The sequence below is a fragment of the Xenopus laevis genome, chromosome 5L (genome assembly GCF_017654675.1).
Source record: "Xenopus laevis strain J_2021 chromosome 5L, Xenopus_laevis_v10.1, whole genome shotgun sequence".
Taxonomy (NCBI): Eukaryota; Metazoa; Chordata; class Amphibia; order Anura; family Pipidae; genus Xenopus; species Xenopus laevis.
The window spans coordinates 5,975,867-6,001,274 of record NC_054379.1 but is presented as its reverse complement, the minus strand read 5'-3'; the positions used below and the strand labels follow the sequence as shown (position 1 = coordinate 6,001,274).

General features: G+C 40.8%; 1 protein-coding gene across 1 annotated transcript in view; it reads left to right on the top strand.

Annotated features, from left to right (window-relative positions):
* Positions 1 to 25,408, top strand: part of msh2.L (mutS homolog 2 L homeolog) — a 70,819-nt gene that overhangs the window by 21,696 nt on the left and 23,715 nt on the right. The window contains exons 7-10 of the mRNA XM_018262532.2: positions 5,963 to 6,162; positions 13,706 to 13,815; positions 19,977 to 20,100; positions 21,621 to 21,771. Coding sequence (XP_018118021.1) covers positions 5,963 to 6,162; positions 13,706 to 13,815; positions 19,977 to 20,100; positions 21,621 to 21,771 — 585 coding nt within the window. The remainder of the gene's footprint in view (positions 1 to 5,962; positions 6,163 to 13,705; positions 13,816 to 19,976; positions 20,101 to 21,620; positions 21,772 to 25,408) is intronic.

Here is a 25,408-nt window from a genome sequence, read left to right as displayed (position 1 = left end):
ACATGTTACTCATGAGCGACTGGTTGGGGATCACTGATGTAGAGAGGGATATTCTGAGACAATTTGCAATTGGTTTTAATTTTTTTTAAATTTGTGTTTTTTGAGTTATTTAGTTTTTTATTCAGCAGCTCTCCAGTTTGTAATTTTGCTTATCTGATTCCCCTAGCAACCATGCATTGACTTGAATAAGATACTGGAATATAAATAGGAGAGGCCTGAATAGAAAGATGAGTAATAAAAAGTAACAATAACAATACATTTGTAGCCTTGCAGTGTATTTGTTTTGTTTTTTACTTGGGGTCAGTGACCATTTGCAGGATACACAGTAGACAACATATAAGTACTACTATAGTTTATATAAACAAGCTGCTGTGTAGCCATGAAGGCAGCCATTCAAGCACAGGATACACAGTAGATAACAGATAAGTACTACTATAGTTTATATAAACAAGCTGCTGTGTAGCCATGGGGGCAGCCATTCAAGCACAGGATACACAGTAGATAACAGATAAGTACTACTATAGTTTATATAAACAAGCTGCTGTGTAGCCATGGGGCAGCCATTCAAGCACAAGATACACAGTAGATAACAGATAAGTACTACTATAGTTTATATAAACAAGCTGCTGTGTAGCCATGGGGGCAGCCATTCAAGCACAGGATACACAGTAAGATAACAGATAAGTACTACTATAGTTTATATAAACAAGCTGCTGTGTAGCCATGGGGACAGCCATTCAAGCACAGGATACACAGTAGATAACAGATAAGTACTACTATAGTTTATATAAACAAGCTGCTGTGTAGCCATGGGGGCAGCCATTCAAGCACAGGATACACAGTAGATAACAGATAAGTACTACTATAGTTTATATAAACAAGCTGCTGTGTAGCCATGGGGGCAGCCATTCAAGCACAGGATACACAGTATATAACAGATAAGTACTACTATAGTTTATATAAACAAGCTGCTGTGTAGCCATGGGGGCAGCCATTCAAGCACAGGATACACAGTAGATAACAGATAAGTACTACTATAGTTTATATAAACAAGCTGCTGTGTAGCCATGGGGACAGCCATTCAAGCACAGGATACACAGTAGATAACAGATAAGTACTACTATAGTTTATATAAACAAGCTGCTGTGTAGCCATGGGGGCAGCCATTCAAGCACAGGATACACAGAGAGATGATTTGTAACATTACCAGGTGGGCTCCTTTCATTGGCCTGTGTATGGCTCACCTTAAAGGGATTCTGACATGATTTTTATGGTTTACTTTTTATTTCTAAATGACACTCTTTACACTGTAAATAATTCACTCTACCATTTCAAATGTTATTCTGGAACCGATAAATGTATATTTTAGCTGTAATATTGGTGTGGAGGAGGCATCTCAGTACATTGTGCCTGATCCTGAGCTTTGAGAAGGAGCTAACACTTCAGAATGGAACTGCTTTGAGACAACTATTATTTCTCCCCCTCTCATTGCACTTCAATACGACCCAAGTAGTCCTCCTTAGACCCTAGTGGTAGATATGAGAATAGCACCCAAGCAGGAAAAAGGGGGTCACTGACCCCACCTAAAAACAAAAGCTCTGTAAGGCTACAAATGTATTGTTATTGCTACTTTTTATTCCTCCTCTTTCTGTTCAGGCCTCTCCTATTCATATTCCAGTCTCTTATTCAAAGCAGTACATGGTTGCTAGGGGAATTAGGAACCTAGTAACCAGATGGTTGAAATTGCAAACTGGAGAGCTGCTGAATAAAAAGCTAAATAACTCAAAAACCACAAGTAATACAAAATTAAAACCAATTACAAATTGTCATCACTCTCTACATCAGACTAAAGGTTAATTTAAAGGGGAACAACCCCTATAAGTGCCTTCAGTGTATGACCAGGCCTTAAGTACCGTGAAAGCATTTAACCAGGGCAAACAATTAGGCAAAACTTTACTGTTAACTGTTGAAGTGCCTGAATAACCTCAGGTTGGACATGGTTGATGCTGTTCTGCAGAACTGAACCTGCTGTATTTCCACATTCAGCCATTAGGTGTCGCCCTTTCTGCATCCCCGGTGCCTCTGCCTGTACTTTGTCTTTTTATTTTTTCAGGAAAATAAAACAAATGGGTAATGTAAGGTAATATTATTTTGTTTGGAAAGTGCTGCAGGAATTCATCATCACCCCGAACAGCTACACAGCATGGCCTCCCTATGTAACAGCAACTTGGCCAAACCTGCCCGGGCAAAGCTGTACAAATCAATAAAGGCCTATTAAACCTGATATAAAATCTGATGTGATCTCATGTCTGCTTTTCAGCCATGCTTCAGATTAATTGCACAACTGTGTATCGAAATTTGAAGCCACAGCGTGTCCCTCTCCTTTACAGCTTACACTCGCTTCTTGCATGAGCTACAGAAAAAATAAAGGGGAACTTAATCACCCCACTATAAATTCTCCTTATAGGGCTGCCATACTGATGATGTGCATGCATAGAGGCCTTTCATTTCATTGCATGGGGCTGCTGTCTTTTCTACACAATATCTTATAGACAAACATGCTATAACTGTATTTTCACTTTAAAACGCTTGACTTTTATAAGTTGCCACAATAATGAAACCACGACCAATCATATGTTATAAACAAGGAGCCTTATCCTTAGTCTCAACTCAGAGCCCAATTGCCCTGCTTTAAATTCTGCCTACTATACCACAACAACTTTTTTTTTTTATTGACCAGTCATTTGCAGTAGCGCTTTATTCAGCAGCTCTCCAGTTTGCAATTTCAGCCATCTGTTGCTAGCGGCCAAATTCCCCTAGCAACCATTCACTGATTTGAATAAGACTGGAATATGAATAAGAGAGGCCTGAATAGAAAGAGGAGGAATAAAAAGTAGCAATAACAATACATTTGTAGCCTTACAGAGCATTTGTTTTTTAGATGGGGTCAGTGACCCCCATTTGAAAGCTGGAAAGAGTCAAAAGAAATAATTCGAAAACGATCAAAAAACAAAACTACATGGCAAACAATACAGTCCATCACAATTATATGATATGATTAAAGTCTTGTGGGTTTATGTAATAAATAAAACTACGTTTGCCCAGGGGCAGTAACCCATAGTAACCAATCATCTGGTTGTATTTATTGGTCACATGTTTAAAATAGGCATGCACCGAATTCACTATTTTGGATTCGGCCGAAACTTTGACCAATTACCGAACCAAATCTGAATTCTAATTTGCATTTGCAAATTAGGGGTGGGAAGGGGAAAACATTAATTTTGTTTTGTGACAAAAAGTCACACGATTTCCCTCCCTGCCCCTAATTTTCATATTCAAATTCAGATTTGGTTCGGCCGGGCAGAAGGAATCGCCCGAAATCCAAATCCTGCTGAAAAAGGCTGAATCCTGGCCGAATTCCGAACCGAATCCTGGATTTGTTGCATCCCTAGTTTAAAAGTAAACAACTTGTTATTGGTTATTGCTACAGGGCAAACTCCATTCTTTAGCTCAGAGAAAGTGGAGACAAAGAACTGAGCACAGAGGCATCAGGAGACCCTTCCTGCATCAGTTACTTAAGCTTGAGAGCCATCCTCCTATAAAGGGATCATTGCAAGGCTAGATTTTGTTATTTCTTTCAGATTGTCTCCTGTTCATCTTTCTTCTCTGTCATTTAAGGAGCTGCCGTGTTGCTAGGGTCGATAGCAGTTTTGAATAAGGCAAATTAAATTATTTAACCCAGCTATAGAAATAATTAGCGTTATGTACTAAAAGACAATCGACTTTCCCAGGTACAGTATCCCATAGCAACCAGCACATAGCCTTAAAAGGGGATATAAAGGCAAAATATAAAATCCCATTTTACTTTCTTTAATGAAAAACCCATCTCCAATATACTTTAATTAAAAAATGGGTACTGTTTTTATAATAAACCTGACTGTACACAGTGAAATTCCCCCTTCATTTACTTGCTCTGACTGCTGCAGAAAGGAAATTTCAGACGGTCCCTAACTGCTCTGCAGGGAAACAATCATACTTTCAAACAGCAGGGGGAGCTCCCCCACCTTACTTCCTAGAACTCAAGCAGCTTTGTTTGTTTCCCTGTAGAGCAGCCTGCGACTGTGTAGATATTTGTATCTGCAGACCCAGTGCAGTCTGGATGTTCTGATTATTAATCAGTCTTGCTGTATCGGCTTTTATGGCAGAAACTATTTGACTTGTGCTGTTTTGATAATTTATGACGATCCCTAAGCAGCCCAGACCACACTGAGCATGTGCACAGTCTTGGTCTTGCAAAGATGTTTAACAAAGTTAAAAAATGGTGACCCCCTGTGGCCAACTTTGAAAGCATAAATCATTTGTTTGATTAGGCTTGTGGTGCAGTAAGTTCATGTTCATGTTTAGTATACAAAATACAGCATTTCTAGCATTATTCTATTTTACACTTTACTTCCCCTTTAATGGTCACCTGTTTAAAAGCAACCATCTGTATTGGTTGCTATGGGTTATTGCACCTCGGTATGATAAGGGGGCAGTTTATTAACAACTGTGGGGTTTTTTTCATGATTTAAACTTTATAACATTAAAAATCTTAAGTGTAAGGAATGGATTTAAAACATATTTTCAATAGGGTAAAAACCATGAAACAACACCATCTAAAAGCTGTTGAAGTCATTTAGGAGTCAGTGGGAGATGTTCTTGGCACTCAGAAGTAAAAATCCCACTGCGACTCCTCCAGTTACATTGAATAGGAGAAACAATAGCTTATCTGAAAGCAGTTCCATTGTGTAGTGATGACTTTCTGAAAGCTCAGGATCAGGCACAATGAGCCGAGATGGTGCCTACACACCAATATTACAACTAAAATAATACATTTACTGGTTCAAGAATGACATGGTAGAGCGAATTGCATACAATGTTCACAGTGTAAATTAATAGTAAAACTACACCATAAAAATCATGGCTGAGTCCTTTTAAATGATTTTATTTAGTTAACTAAAGGTATGCAGATCCAAATTAGACAAAGATCCCTTATCAGGAACAGTCCAGCTCTCAGAGCATTTTGGATACCAGGTCCTGTACCTCCCTAATGCCTGCAAGATGATGTAGAGAGAAGGCAAATAACGTATGCGCTTCTTCTAGGTGATGTGCAACTTGCTTCCAATATAATAGAAATCCTTTCAGGCTGCAGCAGTCCTGATCCAGCGTCTCCGCAATGCAGTCGGTTTAGCAGCCCTTTGTCTCCAGTGAAAATAAATTGCTGCTGCTTAAAGATGTTTTATTCCTAGAAATCTCTTTCCCTTGCAGCTAGAAACAACCTCGTGTGCGTGTTGTGCATGGGCCAAAATACTGAGCTAAATGTGCAGAGGCCCAAGTAAATAATGTGGAGCCACAAATAACCCCAGAAAATACTATTTTGTGTGATTGTAAAATTATTTGTAAATGCCTTTTGTACTGAAATCATCATCTCTGTCCTTTGCTATCCTCTGCACTGCTCATCCCGACTGCCTGTGCCATCGAAATACTGTATGAAGTCGGTTCCCCTCCAGCCAGGACTTTCCCAATGATCTGTGTCCTGTAAAGAATGAGAATCACAAAGCCGTGCAAAGCATTGTGGGAAGTGGAGTCACAGCTGGCGAGGTTCTGACTACTGATAGTGGGAATAGTTGTCGGTGTGAGCAGTGCAGGGAACATCAGTCATGGAAAAAATGTGTATTGGAAAATTGCTGAGAATTATTTTTTGCTTTCAGTATGTATATGTTTATATTTGGGCGTACTTGCCCTTTAATTGGATTTATCCAATATGCAGCCCTCCATCTGTTATTACTATAACTCCCAGCATCCCCTCGATGACAAGTTGCTGGCAGTTGCCGTTGAACAACAGATAAATACTATGGAATGTGTGTGGTTTTTTTGTCTTTTTATTTTTGTTACACAATCTTATCTACTGTGTTTCCTCCAGGTTGAATTTAGTAGAAGCTTTTGTGATGGACGTGGAATTAAGGCAGTGCCTCCAGGAGGATCTGCTCCGTCGTTTTCCGGACCTTAATCGCTTGGCGAAGAAATTCCAGAGACAGACTGCCAACCTGCAGGATTGTTATAGACTATACCAGGCCGTCAATCACCTTCCGACTGTTGTACAAGCAATAGAAAAATATGAAGGTGAGAAGTAGCTGTGATAAGCCTTGTACCTTCCCCACTGCAGGAGCAAATGCTAATGTTGCTTATCATGTCATGTCTTATTGTGTCTGATTGAATATGTATGGGAATGCACAGCCTCCTTAGGCTCTACTCACCACTTCAAGGTGAGTGAAACCAAAGCAAGAAGATATCACTGTTACTATAGACACCATCTCTCCCTACTATACCTGCTATCTCACAGTCACACTCCCTTCCCAGAGACTATTATCCACTGTTACTATAGACACCATCTCTCCCTACTATACCTGCTATCCCACAGTCACACTCCCTTCCCAGAGACTATTATCCACTGTTACTATAGACACCATCTCTCCCTACTATACCTGCTATCCCACAGTCACACTCCCTTCCCAGAGACTATTATCTACTGTTATTATAGATACTATCTCTCCCTACTATACCTGCTATCCCACAGTCACACTCCCTTCCCAGAGACTATTATCCACTGTTACTATAGGCACCATCTCTCCCTACTATACCTGCTATCCCACAGTCACACTCCCTTCCCAGAGACTATTATCCACTGTTACTATAGGCACCGTCTCTCCCTACTATACCTGCTATCCCACAGTCACACTCCCTTCCCAGAGACTATTATCCACTGTTACTATAGGCACCATCTCTCCCTACTATACCTACTATCCCACAGTCACACTCCCTTCCCAGAGACTATTATCCACTGTTACTATAGGCACCATCTCTCCCTACTATACCTGCTATCCCACAGTCACACTCCCTTCCCAGAGACTATTATCCCACTGTTACTATAGGCACCATCTCTCCCTACTATACCTACTATCCCACAGTCACACTCCCTTCCCAGAGACTATTATCCACTGTTACTATAGGCACCATCTCTCCCTACTATACCTGCTATCCCACAGTCACACTCCCTTCCCAGAGACTATTATCCACTGTTACTATAGGCACCATCTCTCCCTACTATACCTGCTATCCCACAGTCACACTCCCTTCCCAGAGACTATTATCCACTGTTACTATAGGCACCATCTCTCCCTACTATACCTGCTATCCCACAGTCACACTCCCTTCCCAGAGACTATTATCCACTGTTACTATAGGCACCGTCTCTCCCTACTATACCTGCTATCCCACAGTCACACTCCCTTCCCAGAGACTATTATCCACTGTTACTATAGGCACAATCTCTCCCTACTATACCTGCTATCCCACAGTCACACTCCCTTCCCAGAGACTATTATCCACTGTTACAATAGGCACCATCTCTCCCTACTATACCTGCTATCCCACAGTCACACTCCCTTCCCAGAGACTATTATCCACTGTTACTATAGGCACCATCTCTCCCTACTATACCTGCTATCCCACAGTCACACTCCCTTCCCAGAGACTATTGTCCACTGTTACTATAGGCACCATCTCTCCCTACTATACCTGCTATCCCACAGTCACACTCCCTTCCCAGAGACTATTGTCCACTGTTACTATAGGCACCATCTCTCCCTACTATACCTGCTATCCCACAGTCACACTCCCTTCCCAGAGACTATTATCCACTGTTACTATAGACACCATCTCTCCCTACTATACCTGCTATCCCACAGTCACACTCCCTTCCCAGAGACTATTATCCACTGTTACTATAGGCACCGTCTCTCCCTACTATACCTGCTATCCCACAGTCCACACTCCCTTCCCAGAGACTATTATCCACTGTTACTATAGGCCACATCTCTCCCTACTATACCTGCTATCCCACAGTCACACTCCCTTCCCAGAGACTATTGTCCACTGTTACTATAGGCACCATCTCTCCCTACTATACCTGCTATCCCACAGTCACACTCCTTCCCAGAGACTATTATCCACTGTTACTATAGGCACCATCTCTCCCTACTATACCTGCTATCCCACAGTCACACTCCCTTCCCAGAGACTATTATCCACTGTTACTATAGGCACCATCTCTCCCTACTATACCTGCTATCCCCACAGTCACACTCCCTTCCCAGAGACTATTATCCACTGTTTACTATAGGCACCATCTCTCCCTACTATACCTGCTATTCCACAGTCACACTCCCTTCCCAGAGACTATTGTCCACTGTTACTATAGGCACCATCTCTCCCTACTATACCTGCTATCCCACAGTCACACTCCCTTCCCAGAGACTATTATCCACTGTTACTATAGGCACCATCTCTCCCTACTATTACCTGCTATCCCACAGTCACACTCCCTTCCCAGAGACTATTATCCACTGTTACTATAGGCACCATCTCTCCCTACTATACCTGCTATCCCACAGTCACACTCCCTTCCCAGAGACTATTATCCACTGTTACTATAAGGCCCATCTCTCCCTACTATACCTGCTATCCCACAGTCACACTCCCTTCCCAGAGACTATTATCCACTGTTACTATAGGCACCATCTCTCCCTACTATACCTGCTATCCCACAGTCACACTCCCTTCCCAGAGACTATTATCCACTGTTACTATAGGCACCATCTCTCCCTACTATACCTGCTATCCCACAGTCACACTCCCTTCCCAGAGACTATTATCCACTGTACTATAGGCACCATCTCTCCCTACTATACCTGCTATCCCACAGTCACACTCCCTTCCCAGAGACTATTATCCACTGGTACTATAGGCACCATCTCTCCCTACTATACCTGCTATCCCACAGTCACACTCCCTTCCCAGAGACTATTATCCACTGTTACTATAGACACCATCTCTCCCTACTATACCTGCTATCCCACAGTCACACTCCCTTCCCAGAGACTATTATCCCACTGTTACTATAGACACATCTCTCCCTACTATACCTGCTATCCCACAGTCACACTCCCTTCCCAGAGACTATTATCCACTGTTACTATAGACACCATCTCTCCCTACTATACCTGCTATCCCACAGTCACACTCCCTTCCCAGAGACTATTATCTCAATGTTACTATAGGCACCATCTCTCCTTACTATACTGCTATACCACATCCACTAGTAGAATAAATCTGCCTGTTCTGCAAATGGTATTTTTATTTTTGGCAGCAGGTGAGCATTTTAATTAATTTATTTTTCAGCTAGGTTTATGGCAACAAGTGCGTTCTATTCTCTTAGAACTGCCAGAAAAGCTCATTGCTAGGAAACTGGAGTGCACTCGTTCTCATTGTCACATAAACTCCATTTGCTTGTCATTCGGGAGCATGTGTAAGTGCCCTTCAGAAGGCAGACGCTGCACACAAATACACTTTTTGGCGGAATGTTTTGTGCCCAGTACTCCGCTGACATTCAAGTGAACAAACCCTTCACCTGATTAAACCCCTTTGTGTCATTTTTTTAATCCTTTGCACAAAGAACCTAAGATAATGAAATTATTACTTATGAAAACTTTATTATTTTCATTTAATTTTTAATACCTTCTGGTTTCATGTACAGTGTAGTACTACATGGCATGCCCCGTGTTTTAAATCAAGTATATTTATTGCCATGAGACATTCTGCAGAACTGACCACTGCTTCCCAATAAGATCCCTTCTGTGTAGAGGTATGAGATCTATTATCCTGAATTCTTGGGGCTTAGGCAATTTAAAACAGGGAAGGTTTCCATAATGTGGAGCAAGGCTACTAAAAAAAATACAAAGGGCCAATAGAATTATTTTGCAGTTGACATTGGTTTATGCAGCTTAGTTATGATTATAAATAAGATGCTGTTTTATTGTTACGATGCAGAGCTCAGGCTGCGTTGAAACACAGGCCGAGAATCCGTTCTTCTGCTGCTGCTGCACCCGAATTCATTGCCTTGGCTTGGGTCGCAGACAGACGTGGTGGATTTTGGTGGTGAAATTTGACATTTTGCATTTCATACCAAAATACTTGGGTGGAGGCACATGGAGCAGCAGAGCGCATTCAGTTTCTTCACAAGCCCAGCTCTGCATCGAGCCTTAGATTGTCCATAATCGACTCCATTTATAATGGCCAACATCCAGACAAATCAGAACAACAGGAGATGAAAAGAAGCTGCAGTAGTTCCACATAACATATTAAGTTAGGTTGAAAAAAGACACACGTCCATCAATTCAACCTTTTAAGTTTTTTTAAATTGCCTAACTGCCAGTTGATCCAGAGGAAGCCAAAAAAAACCCATCTGAAGCCTCTCCAATTTGCCTCAGAGAGTAGAGTCCTGCGTGATTCCATTTTTTGGGACCCGACCTGTACCCGCAACCTGCAATCCGCAACCTGGACCTGCAACCCACATTCCTACCTCCTTGGAACTGCTACCCGACCCTACATGCGAGTACCTTATCCGCAACCCGGTCCCACGACTCGCTGACCATCAAGAATCAGGAAGTGCTGTCATTGTAAAGCGGAAGTGACATCATCGGAAGTAGACGTGATCAGAAAAAAGGCGTAAATATCACTATTGAGAAGACCCGCGGCTCGACCCGCAGAACCGCCTACCCGCACCCGGGACTTCTACACGCAACCCGCAGGGTGGACCCAATACCGAGCCCTGAGGGACCCCACTAAGAACCTTACTCCAAGTAGAGAATGTCCCATTAACAACCACCCTCTGTACCCGATCCTGTAGCCAGTTTCCTATCCATGTGCAAACGACTTCATTAAGCCCAACAGACCTTAGTTTAGAAAGCAGTCGTTTGTGGGGCACAGTATCAAACACTTTTTCAAAATCCAAATAGATCACAAATACTGCCCCCCACTGTCCAGCAGGGCCGGAACTAGGGGTAGGCAGAGTAGACACGTGCCTAGGGCGCAAAGCTGGGAGGGCGCCAGGCACGTACCTCCTCTGTCGCCTACCCCAAGTCCGTTTCCCTTCTCTGCCCGACTCTATGCATTTTTCGCGCTTTCTGCACGCGCTCACACTACACAGGCGCCGGGCCTTCCTAGGGCATCTGCCCATCGTGACCCGGCACTGCTGTCCAGCATCTTACTTACCTCATCATAAAAAGCAATCAAATAAGTCTGACATGACCTATCCTTCATAAAGCCATGCTGATTGCTGCTCATAATGCCATTCACCAGGACAACATTTTGAATGTGATCCCTTAACAAGCCTTCAAATAATCTGCCCACCACAGATGTCAGACTTACTGGCCTATAATTACCAGGCTGAAATCGTCCCTTTTTAAATATTGGAATAACATCAGCTTTTCTCCAATCCTTAGGTACCATGCAAGATGAAAGCAAATCTGAGAAAAATAGAAATAAGGGCTGGTCTAAAACTGAACTAAGCTCTCTTAGAACCAGTAGGTGCACAGTGGATGATCCATGCACATGTGGGACATTTTCAAACCTGCCGAATTCATAAACTGAGCGACATGTTTCAGTGTGGAATATCCAGCCAGAATACAAATACTGGACAAGATTTGCACAGTTTTATTGCTATCAGAATTCACAGGGCCCCATACGACCACATTTTCTGGGTCCCGCCCGCCACCATAGGCTCGGCCCCAGACCCCAAAAAAAAATGGTGGTCAGGGGGCCCCATAGATTTTTTTTTTTTTATAATTTGGTGGTCAGGGGGCCATAAAGGATTAAAATAAAACATGGTGGCCAAGGGTTTAATTTAAAAAAAAATAAACATGTTCAGTGGAGCTTCTATGGTTTTCTTTGACTGCTTTTGGCTCCTTTTGTGGCTTCGGGTCTTTTCACAGCTTCAGATCTGTTCGGCTTGGATGACATTAAGGGGGCCTGGATATTCCAGTCTCTTATTCACATCAATGTATGGTTGCTAGGGTAATTTGGACCCTAGCAACCAGATTACTGATTACTGAGCTGCTGAATAAAAAGCTAAATAACTCAAAAACCACAAATAATAATAAATGAAAACAAATTGCAAATTATCTCAGAATTTCACTCTCTACATCTACATCATACTAACAGATAATTTAAAGGTGAACAACCCCTTAGTAACATATGCTTGGTAAATTGATTCCATAAGGAGGAGATCCATTGCTATGTGGGACCACAGATGAGCAGTTTAGCAAACTAGACCCGCTCACTTGCACTTTATCTTCTGAATCATTGTGGCGACTTTAATTTGGGGTAAAAACCAGTCGAGGCTATGGAAGAAGATGACAGAACTGCAGCTGGAATAATTAGTTTTGAGATTGTAGGAATCCACGAATTCCCCTCTGCGCCGGAGCTGCTGATGGCAGCAAACATCCAAGAACTGGAAATTACAGAAAAACAACTTTGCTGAATCTTTTTTTTTTTTTCTTGGCATGACTTTAGCTTGTATAATATATGTTGTGCACAGATTGCTGCTCTTTTCTGCCCAGCAGTATCATATGGTGCCTTGGCAAATCCCACGTTCCAACTAAAATAAACGAGTTGCTCTTGTTAAAGGGGAACTGTCGCGGAAATGAACATTTTATATAAGCTTCGTCATACTGAAATGAGACACTTTCTAAATACAATCAATTAAATATTCTGCATCGTTTTTTTAAATAATCAAGTTTATGTTCACTATTCCTCTCTCAGCATCTGATTCTCTTCATTCTGTCTTCATGCAGCAGTTGGGTGTCAGATATTCACTGACAGTTAGATCCAATATATCTTATAGGGGGGCTCCTTTTGCCTAGAAGATGTATTAGAGCTCACTCAAACACTACCCGATATGAAATAGACCCCCTTCACTTTCCAAAATGATTTCAAAACAAATTGCTTCCAATAAGGGTTAATTATACAGTATCTTAGTTGGGATCAAGTTAGGGATGCTCCGAATCCACTATTTTGGATTCGGCCGAATCCTTTGCGAAAGATTTGGCCGCATATGTAAATTAAGGTTGGAAATGGGAAAACATTTTTACTTCTTTCCGCCCCTAATTGGCATATGCAAATTCAGATTCGGTTCGGCTGGGCAGAAGGATTTGGCTGAATCTTGCTGAAAAAGGCCAAATCCCGAACCGAATCCTGGATTTGGTGCATCCATAGATCAAGTACAAGCTACCGTTTTATTATTACACAAAAAAAGGAAATCATTTTCAAAATTTTAATTATTTAAAAATGGGAGACGACCTTCCTATAACCTGGCTCTTTCTTGATAACAGGTTTCTGGGTAACGGATCCCATATCCATTCTTTTAAGTCTGCTAAATAATGATCTGAACTTTAAATAAAGCCAATAGGCTGGTTTTGCCTCCAATAAGGATTAATTATATCTTAGTTGGGATCAAGTACAAGCGACTGTTTTATTATTACACAGAAAAAGGAAATCATTTTGAAAGTTTTGGATTATTTGGATAAAATGGAGTCTATAGCAGATTGCCTTCTGTAATGCAAAACTTTCTGGATAACAGGTTTCGGGATAGCGGATCCCATACCTGTAGAGAGAGAAAAGGAAATCATTTTTAAAAAATGTGGATTAAATGGGAGACGGCGTTTTTTCGGGATTCTGAGCTCTCTGGATAGCAGTTTCCAGATAACAGATCCCATACGTGTATTAGAGGAAGCTGTTCTTTAATGAAGTTTCTGTTTGTATCTGGCAGGGACACATCAGATGCTGCTGTTGGCAGTGTTTGCGACGCCTCTTTCTGATCTGTCGTCGGACTTCTCCAAATTTCAAGAAATGATTGAAACCACATTGGATATGGATCAGGTGTGTATTCCTTTAGGATTCTATTTAAAGTCTGCATTAATAGTCTGTAACCAATAGGGACCTAGGAACATATTGGGCAATAACCCATGGCAACCAATCGGATTGCTGCATTCATTGTTCTACTTGCAGCTGGTTTTGAAAAGCTAATCATTGATTGGTTGCTATAGGTAACTGCCCAGTGTTGATAAATGAGCCCCATTGTGTTGATTCTTGTAGCAGCATTAGACCAGTAGCAATGAACTGCTCTTTGATTACTGACATTTACTGGACTGGCCCAGACTTTTGCCTGGGTTTTATTACAAAACCCAAATATTTTTCAAGAAGGGGTGGGAAATTGGAGGCCTTTTTTATGTGTTTGTTATTTCCACTTGATTTTAATTCATACGTTCCAACACAAAATGTGGGATCCCTTATCCTGAAATCATTATCCAGAAAATTCCCAATTACAGGAAGGCCGCCTCCCACTGAGTCCTTTTTAAAGGGCTGGTCCACCTCTGAGGTCAATTTTAATATGTTCTAGAATGTCCAATTCCTAGCAATGTTGCAATATCTCTTCATTATTTGTAGTTTTTTTAAGTTATTTTCTTTGCTCTTTTGCCTCTTTTTCATCATTCAAATGGGGGTCACTGACCCCTTCTAAAAACAAATTCTCTGTACGGCTACAAATGTATTGTTGTTGTTACTTTTTGTTACTCCTCTTTCTATTCAGGCCTCTCCTATTCATATTCCAGTCTCTTATTCACATCAGTGCATGGTTACTAGGGGAATTTGGATCCTAGCAACCAGACGGCTGAAATAACAAACTGGAGAGCTGCTGAATAAAAAGCTAAATAACTCAAAAACCACAAAAAATAAAAAACGAAAACCAATTGCAAATTGTCTCAGAATATCCCTCTCTACATCATACTAACACTTATACCTGTATTTTAAGCAAATAAAGGTATGGGACCTGTTATCCAGAATGCTCAGGACCTGGGGTTTTCTGGATAACAGATCTTACTGTAATTAGGCTATTCATACCTTAAGTCTGCTAGAAAATCATGTAAACATTAAATAAACTAGGGATGCACCAAATCCACTATTTTGGGTTCAGCCGAATCCTTCGTGAAAGATTTGGCCAAATACAGAATCCAAATTAGATCTGCGAAGGGGAAAACATTTTTTACTTCCTTGTTTTGTGACAAAAAGTCATGCTATTTCCCTTCCCGCCCCTAATTAGCATATGCAAATTGGGTTTCGGCCAAATCGGAATCCTGCTGAAAAAGGCTAAATTCCGAACCGAATCCTGGATTCGATGCATCCCTAAAATAACCCCAATAGGCTTGTTTTGCTTCCAATAAGGATTAATTATATCTTAGTTGGGATTAACTACAAGCGACTGTTTTATTATGACACAGAAAAATGTGGATTTGGATAAAATGGAGTCTATTGAAGATGGCCATTCCTTAATTTGGAGCTTTCTGGATAAAAGGTTTCCCTGATAAAAGATCCCATACCTGTCTAATATCTCTCATTTTCAAAAATGTCTTTTTTTCCCTGATTAACTGAATGAATCCATATTGGTGGCAAAAAAATCCTATTGGGTTTATTTCACGTTTAAAAGATTTTATTAGCAGACACGGTGGTGTAAATTATGGAGTGATCCCTTATCTGGAAAACCCCAGCATTCCGGATAATAGATCCTATACTTTTATTTTATGCAACAGAAAGGGCAAGTTGTGTGTTTCAAGCTTAAAATGAGAAATCTCTCTTTATGTCTTTATGTTAAGCTGCTGTGTGACATGGATTCAGTTGCAGCTTATTGCACTTCCAGTTCTTTTAATAATTAAAGGGCAAGTTTATGGTACGACGTCTCTAAGCTTTAATATAATAGAATGAGCCCTGGCTATAAAACATGTGGCTGGTGCTTGTGCCTTTGCAGAATGTCTCCAGTAAATCGGCCACAAGACTTTTCTATTTAAGGATTCAATGGTGCGTATGACTCTTAAGGATCTGTCACTTTAAAGAAATGGGAATAAAAATACATAACTCTGTATTATAACGGTGTCCCCTGCCATAAAGCCTGTTACCATGACTATGCGGAACTCTGAGATTTGACACATCGCAATGGCTGTATGTTTCCATGGCTACACGTCTTTATTGCAATTGCCGTATCCTATAAATTTTTTTAAATTTTATTTTGCTGGGGGCATTTCCAGCTCATTGTAAGGATTGGGTAGAATTAAGTTATTGGTACGATTGGTTATGTCCATAGAGATGTCTGACTTTTTTGAGAACTACCCCAGGGTATCTGTTCCATTGCCCAATGAGAAATACCCCAGGGTATCTGTTCCTTTGCCCTGTAACAAGATGGGAAATACCCCAGGGTATCTGTTCCTTTGCCCAATGAGAAATACCCCAGGGTATCTGTTCCTTTGCCCTGGAACAAGATGGGAAATACCCCAGGGTATCTGTTCCTTTGCCCTGGAACAAGATGGGAAATACCCCAGGGTATCTGTTCCTTTGCCCAATGAGAAATACCCCAGGGTACCGGTTCCTTTGCCCAATGAGAAATACCCCAGGGTATCTGTTCCTTTGCCCTGGAACAATGATGTCAGTATCTTTTAAATCCTTATTGGAAGCAAAACCAGCCTGTTGGGTTTATTTAATGTTTACATGATTTTCTAGTAGATTTAAGGTATGAAGGTCGAATTACGGAAACATCTGTTATCTGGAAAACCCCAGGTCCCGAGCATTCTGGATAACAGGTCCTATGCTTGTACATTTATAAGTGTAGTTAAAGGGAAAGGGGTACAACAGGTTGGGAGGGTGGAGGGAGGTTAAGGCTGAGGGACATTTCAGCAGGAGCCTTGACATTGGTTCATCATGGAAGGAGAATGAATAAGAAATTAAAGGAGTACTGCATCAATTACTGTCTTGGGTTTTAGATGAATCCCAGTTCGTTCATGAAGGTTTTAGGCAAATCCGAAACCAAACCCAAATGATATGCAAATTAGGATAAGGAAGGGCTTGAAAGAACCACGTGCTCAAAAAAAGAACGCCACAAATTCCTTGTTGGCACGATGAAAAGTCACGTGATTTTTAAGGATTTGCTTGGACAGGCACTTGGGTTTGAATCCAGCTGAAAAAGGCTGAATCCCGAAGCAAATCCTGAATTTGGTGCATCCCCAGTTAAAAAGCGATTTGAGAGCATGTACGTTTGAATGCTGTGTGTGTGGTTTTGCAAGTGTCCAATCAGGAGGGCAATATAGATGGGCCTGTCTTGGGGTGCCAAATAAGGGCAGTGATTGGCCATTTAGTAGCCCCTATGTGAAATGACAGCCTACATTGAGGCTCTGTTTGGCAGTACACCTGGTTTTTATACAACCAAAACTTGTCTCCAAGCCTGGAATTCAAAAATAAGCTCCTGCTTTGAGGCCACTGGGAGCAACATCCAAGGGGTTGGAGAGGAACATCTTACTCACAAGCTACTGGTTGGGGATCACTGGTTTAGACCATATGGATTATGTAATAGTCGCAAAATTTGCTCCAAATCTGCTCAGGGGTGGACTGGGATGGTGGGACACTTGGAAAAACCCGGTGGGCTGCAATGACCCAGACCTGTTCTTCCCCCCGGGCGCTGCACAATTTCCCCCATCCTGGCCCCGATTGTGGCCACAACAGGATAAAATAAGGTGCACCAGGGGGTTGCGGGTGGGGGGCCCTGAAGTGGCAGCCACAGTCCAAAAGCCATTAGCACTTAGCCATTAACTAGTTTACAGTAAAAACATTCATCTGATAAGCAAACTTTACTGGAGCTGTATATGGAGATGTTCTAAGTATGAAGTCCTGCTGCAATTCCTTGAGACTCAGAGAGGAGGTTTCTGCAGTAGAATTCTTCCCCAGAGGAATCCGATGCCTTTCCCTCGGCTCTTCTCACTGCTGAGAAACTATTTCAGCCTTCTGTGGATTAAACACTGTAATCATCCTGTATTTCTGTTATTTAGAAACCTTATATATAAACCATTCACCCACTTAAATGTTACTTCAGTAAATCAATCCACTGGGTAGTAGAATGAGCTGCTCCTTATGTCACAAGGCCACAGCTCTGGGAAGGGCGGGGTTTGTTTATACAGAGGGCTGCTGATTTTTTTGATCGTGCTATTATGATCTAGGAAGTAGAATGGGACTTAACTTTCAATTTCTGCATTTGACCTGTTTAGTGCAAGAAATAACAAAAACCGCACGTATTTCTTAGTAAATAATAACCTGGGTGCCAGCCTAAATGTAAATCATAAAGTCAATCCAAAAATGATGGCACTCTCAGGAAAACATTTCAAACAGTCCAATAAGGTGAAACCATACGGTTTATTGTGATCCTACGTTTCGGTTCCTTCTTGGAACCTCCGTCAGGGAAGGTTCCAAGAAGGAACCGAAACGTAGGATCACAATAAACCGTATGGTTTCACCTTATTGGACTGTTTGAAATTTTTTCCTGAGAGTGCCGTCATTTCTGGATTGACTATATATACCTATAAAGTACCTCCTCTTGTAAATTATAAGGATATTATAAGTTACTGAGGAGTTTCGGCCTCGTGTTTTATACAGGTCATGAAACTCCGAGATAACTTCTAATATTCTCATATTTTGCTTACTTTATTTATTAAAATACACAAGTTTGAGTGAGTCACGTGACAAGAATGACATCACTACTCACTGTTTATAACTGATGACATCACTACTCACCTTTTATAAGGATATAATTTACAAGATATTCATGGCTTTTGTGTATTATACTTTATCCTTTTGGAGCAGTATACCTGCCACATTAATTTAAATATGTTAGCATTTTTATGCACCAGCCCAAAAGAGAATCATTACTAATAGGCACAGGATTCAACACAAGCTTCAGTGCTTCTCCTGTGTACAGTTTGTGACACTTCTTTGTGTTTTCTACAGATACAGAACTGATCTTCTTGCCAACTTGTTATTAATAAAGGAGAACTAAACCCTAAAAATGAATATGGCTAAAAATGTCCTATTTTATATAGTGAATTTATTGCTCGAGGCTAAAGTTTGAGCTTGTCAATAGCAGCAATGATCCAGGACTTCAAACTTGTCACAGGGGGTCACCATCTTGGAAAGTGTCTGTGACACTCACATGCTCAGTGGGCTCTGATTGGCTGTTGAGAAGCTAAGCTTAGGGCTCGTCACTAATTATCCAGCAGAAAATGAGCTTCCCTGGCTGTAATATAAGCTGATGCTACAGGTTTGCTGATTATTCAATTCTGATGCTAATTGCACTGGTTTCTGTGCTGCCATGTAGTAATTATGTGTATTAAATACTAATCAGCCTTATATTGTGACATTTCTATTCTATGTGTACTGTATATTGTGAGTGGGTCCCTAAGCTCAGTAAGTGACAGCAGCACAGAGCATGTGAATCAGTGAATCAGCAGAAAAGAAGATGGGGAGCTACTGGGGCATCTTTGGAGACACAGATCTTTACTGCTAAAGGGCTGTGGTTGCCTTGGGCTGGTACAGAAGCACAAAACATCATGTACAACATTTCTACCTACTTCTTTAGTTAGGCTTTAGTTCTCCTTTAAGGGGTAATTATTAGGGATGCACAAAATCCAGGGATTCTGTTTATGATTCGGCCAGGTTCGCCTTTTTCAGCAGGATTCGGATTCGACCGAATCCTTCTGCCCGGCCAAACCGATTCCGAATCCTAATTTGCATATTAAAATTAGGGCCGGGGAGGGAAATCGCATGACTTTTTGTCACAAAACAAGAAAGTAAAAAACGTTTTCCCCTTCCCACCCCTAATTTGCATATGCAGATTAGGATTCGGTACGGTATTCTGCCAAATCTTTCGCAAAAGGATTGGGGGGTTCAGCTGAATCCAAAATAGTGGATTCGGTGCATCCCTACTTTTCGTCGCACAAACAAGGAAGTCAAAACATTTTTACTCTCTTTCCACTTAATTTCCCTAATTGACATATGCAAATTAGAGTTCGGTTCCATATTAGGCCGAATCTTTCACAAGGGATTCAGGTATTCGGCTGAATTCTAAAATAGTAATTATTAACATGGCCAATTAGCCACAGACGACTTATTGTGTGACTGCAACTTATTTCCATGTTACTTATGGGCAAGCTGTATGTGTTTTCTCTTTGCAGGTGGAAAATCACGAGTTTCTTGTTAAGGCCTCATTTGATCCAAACCTGACGGAGCTGAGAGAGAAGATGGATGAGCTGGAGAAGAATATGCAGGGGGCCCTCGGTGGTGCTGCCCGGGAGCTGGGTGAGTGTGAGGAGCTGAATAATCGGCACTTTTGTCTGCCAGTTCCATATTGATTTCTGAAAAAATCTCTTGGGGTTTACACTTATTTCAGACAGAGATCAGCTCCCTAGTAAAGCTTGCTCATCCCCAAGTCTATTCCTGTAGTGTTTATGCCTGTGTGCCTGTACATTTTGATTTTACATTTGTATATGTTATTACTAATTAGTCGCTCAAGTAACTGTACTGTTAATAGGGTATATAGAATTCACAGCATACATCAGTTCAGCAACATCTCTGTAATGTATAATATAATAACCGCATTATTGGTTCTGTATTACTTCATTCTGTTGTGATGGAAATTGATTCTTGCTTAGATAGTCCAGCCAATCATGACTTGACTGTCAATAGTCGCTTGTTACTGTTAGTTCTGAATATAACAGGTCTATGAAAGGGCTTGTTCACCTTTGAATTAACTGTTAGTATGATGTAGAGAGGGATATTCTGAGACAATTTGCAATTGGTTTTCATTTTTTATTATTTGTGGTTTTTGAGTTATTTAGCTTTTCAGCTTGCAATTGCAGCCATCTGGTTGCTAGGGTCTAAACTACCCTGGCAACCATGCATTGATATGAATAAGAGACTGGAAAATGAATAGGAGAAACCTGAATAGAAAGATGAGTACCAAAAAGTAGCAATAACAATAAATTTGTAGCCTTACTAGGGATGCACCAAATCCACTATTTTGGATTCGCCCGAACCCCTGAATCCTATGTGAAAGATTCGTCCAAATACCGAACCGAATCCAAACCCTAATTTGTATATGCAAATAAGGGTTGGGAGGGCACGCGCCTAAAAAAAATTTTGAATTCCTTGTTTTTTGACAAAAAGTCACGTGATTTTAAGGATTCGGATTCCGTTTAGCCAGGCATGAGGATTTGGCTGAATCCTGCTGAAAAAGGCCGAATCCTGTCCGAATACCGTAACGAACACTGGTTTCCGTGCACATCCCTAAGCCTTACAGTATTTGTTTTTTTAGATGGGGTCAGTGACCCCCATTTGAGAGCTGGAAAGAGTCGGCAGAAGGCAAATAATTCAAAAACTATAAAAAAATTGAACAATTGAAAGTTCCTTAAAACTGGCAATTCTATAATTTAAACTTAAATTGAACCTCCCTTTAACCTTTGCTGCATAACATTTTGAACTAGCCCTTTAGATGAGCAGGAAAGTCGTTTATTTTATATCATGGGCAACTGGGGAGCCCTGAAATGACTTCCCCTGTGTTTACATACAAGCCATTCCTCCAATGAGAGTGCTGATAATAAACATCATTTTGTGATTGGCTGCTCGTTGCACTTCCAGTTCTTCCTAACACTAAGGGACCCATAGGGATTCTTGACATTTTAAATGTTGCTTGGGGGGGGGGACTCAAAGTCCTTTCCAGCCGCAGCATTCGGAGCCTGAGTAAGTAAACAAATAAAGTAAACGACTAAAACTGCTGGGATCGTTCAGTTTTGGTGTGAATGCTTTTCTTTTCTACCCAGGGCTGGACGCTGGCAAAAGCATCAAACTGGAATCAAACTCGCAGATTGGCCACTACTTCCGCGTTACGTGCAAGGAGGAGAAGGCCTTGAGGAACAATAAGAAGTTCACTACAATCGACATACAGAAAAATGGGGTCAGATTTACCAACAGGTACGTCATTTACGGGTTGGCAGAAACATTTTATAATGGCCCTGTTAGTATTTTCAATGGAAGCTTCTAGATCTTGGGCTTGTTTTGACTGGGGAGCTGCCAACCCTGAATCCAAAATGTCATTTCCCCAGATTAAAGATCACAAGAAAAAACTCCTACTTTAAAGGGGAACTATTGCGAAAATAAAAATAATACAAGCTTCAGCATACTGAAACAGGAAACTTTGTAAATACAATCAATTAAATATTCTGCATTGTTTCTGAAATAATCAAGTTTATCGTCACTATCCCTCTCTCAGCATCTGTTTCTCTTCATTCTCTCTTCATGCAGCAGTTGGGTGTCAGATATTCATTGACAGTTAGATCCAATATATCTTATAGGGGGGCTCCTTTTGCCTAGAAGATGTATTAGAACTCACTCTATTAAACTCATCAGACATCATGTCTCTCTACATGCAGATTTTGTTTGTACTGGAATCGGTTATTTGAAGGAGCTCTAATTCATTTGCTTGGAAAGCAGCCCTCCAACCCTCCCCTTGTGGGTCGTCCAACCCTCCCCTTGGAGGCCATCTTTGCTCATGACAGGTTACAGATATAATACAGCTTTGGTGTATCCATCATTGTCATCCAGCATATTTTGGTCAGCAAAGAGAAGTCATTAAAAACTCGCTATAATTTACCTTCAGGCTGGGCTTTCTCTGCAAACCAACACTGATTTACTCCAGTATCCCCCACTAAAGAGTAGGCATCAGAGAAAGGTGGTCATTTAATATGTTTATTGACTAAATAAACACTAAAGGTCGATAAAGTGAGCGTTATTTATAGCATGGCTTAAAAATGTTATCACTTCTTGTATTTCTAGAATTAATGATCGATTCACTAAAAGTTTACTTGTGGTATTTTTACATTCATTTTAGCGGAATTGTGTGCGGTATTTTATAGCATGCGTTATTTTGTGCAATATTTTAGGGCATTTGATATTGTCACACTTAGTGCAATTAGCACCTAAGACATTCGGGATGCCACTGGCAGAGTCTAGAAGTCTCTTTTTAGAGTATTCTAGTCGTTCCTTTCCCTGGGAAACGTAATATGACACAGAATGTCGTGTATTCTGGACCTGCCCAAGGTATCATGAAAATATGTTGGTGGCTGTAGGTAAGTCTCCAGTTCCTCATAAAGGTCTTTCACTGCTGCACTACAGCTCCTCACTACATCTGCCTCTATCAATCCATCTGATGTTGTTTAGTAACGCCTCCTCCTAGGAGCTGTTAAATTTCACAGCAATTATCACACTATTTTATCGCTAGTGAATAATGCGTTAGGATTAATTCTATTAATCAGAGAAGGATGAGCGAACAAAATCAGATACGTGTAGACCTGCTGTTTCAACACACACCATCCATCATGTGATATCCTTTGGGACTAGCTCCCGAAACATGTCGTGAGTGAGAATCCACCAATAAAGGGTGTTTGCAGACTAAAGTACTGCCTGTTCCTGGTCTGTTTCTAATTTCTATAAATCAGAAGATTAATTCTATTCTATAAGTATCGCGATTCGAGTAGAATATCACTGTGCAGAAATGTCGAATTAAAGCTAGCGATATGTCAGTAGCGCATGCGAAAATACTTTGATTAAACCGTTCCTTAAATAACGCACAGAACAGTGCGTTATGGAATAACGACCTTTAGTGAATCGGCCCCTTCATGTCACATATGAGAAATGTTTTGGCCTACCTGGCCCTGTCCAGCCACATTGTGTGGGGTTCTGACTGTGCTGCCCAGAACACAATATTCCAGAATTTTGGATCCGTGATTTACAAATCTGCAACTGTGTGTGTGTATATATATATAATACACAAAAGCCATGAATATACTGTAAATTATATCCTTATAAACGGTGAGTTCTGATGTCATCAGTTATAAACGGTGAGTTCTGATGTCATTTCTGTCACATGACTCACTGAAACGTGTGTATTATAATAAATAAAGTACCCCCAGTTGCAAAATATGTTCCATGACCTGTATAAAAACACTCGGCCTTTGGCCTCGTGTTTTTATATGGTCATGAAACTCCTCGGTAATTTATAATATCCTTATATTTTACAAGAGGGGGTACTTTATTCACTATATATATAGATATAGATTAGATATAGATTAGATATAGATATATATATATATATGTATATGTATGTATGTATATGTATGTATATCTATATATATATATATATATATATATATTTATATGTGTAGAACAGGACAGCTCCCACCTTCAATTAAAGCTACCTTGTAGCTGCCCCTGTGCCCGGAGTAGAATGCAGATACAAAGAGAACAAAAAACCAGCACCAGGGGTCTTTGCAGTGAAGAAAACTTGTATTGTTACATTGGTATGTATAACCGACGTTTCGGTCCCTCTTATTTACCTTGATAAAGGTCCCAAGAGGGACCGAAACGTCGGTTATACATACCAATGTAACAATACAAGTTTTCTTCACTGCAAAGACCCCTGGTGCTGGTTTTTTGTTCTATCTATATTTATATTTATATATATCTATCCATTTTTCAGAGAATATGAATGATAGTTAAATTGGGTTGAAAAAAGACAAAGTCCATCAAGTTCAACCCCTCCAAATGAAAACCCAGCCCCATACACACACCCCTCCCTACTTTTAATTAAATTCCATATACCCATACCTATACTAACTATAGAGCTTAGTATCGGCTAACACAAAAACTTTTCTTTCACTCATGGTTATTGGTGGGTTGAAGCCATTTATTGTCAAACAACTGTTTACTCTTTTTAAATCATAATCACTACACAAACTACCCAACTGACCCTGATCAAAAGTTTCCATACCCTGGTGATTTGGCCTGATAACATGCACACAACTTGACACAAAAGGGTTAGAATGGCTATTAAAGTTAACAATCTTCATCTGTGATCTGTTTGCTTGAAATTAGTGAGTTTATATAAAAGGTCAATGACTTTCTGGACTCCTGACAGACCCTTGCATCTTTCGTCCAGTGCTGCGCCGAAGTTTTTTGGATTCTAAGTCATGGGGAAAGCAAAAGAATTGTCAAAGGATCAGCGGGAAAAGGAAGTTGAACTCTATAAAACAGGAAAGGGATATAAGAAAATATCAAAGGAATTGAGAATGCCAATCAGCAGTGTTCAAATTAGGGGTTCTGTTAAAACCCAACCACGGTCAGGTAGACCAACTAAAATTTCAGCCACAACTGCCAGAAAAATTGTTCAGGATGCAAGGAAAAACCCACAAATAACTTGAAATACAAAAAATACTGGAGGAAACTTTGCTCTCATCAGCCCGGAAGCTGCGCATGGAATGTACTCGGTCTCCTGACCTCAATATCATTGAGCCACTCTGGGGAGACCTCAAACGTGCAGTTCATGCAGGACAACCCAAGAATTTACAGGAACTGGGCAGCTTTACCGTCTGAGAAGATAAGAGCCTCATCACCAACTACCACAAAAGACGTCATTGATGTTAAAGGGGGCAATACACGGTATTAAGAACTGGGGGATGTAAACTTTTGATCAGGGTCAGTTGGGTAGTTTGTGTAGTGATTATGATTTAAAAAGAGTAAACACAGTAGTTTGACAATAAATGGCTTCAGCCAA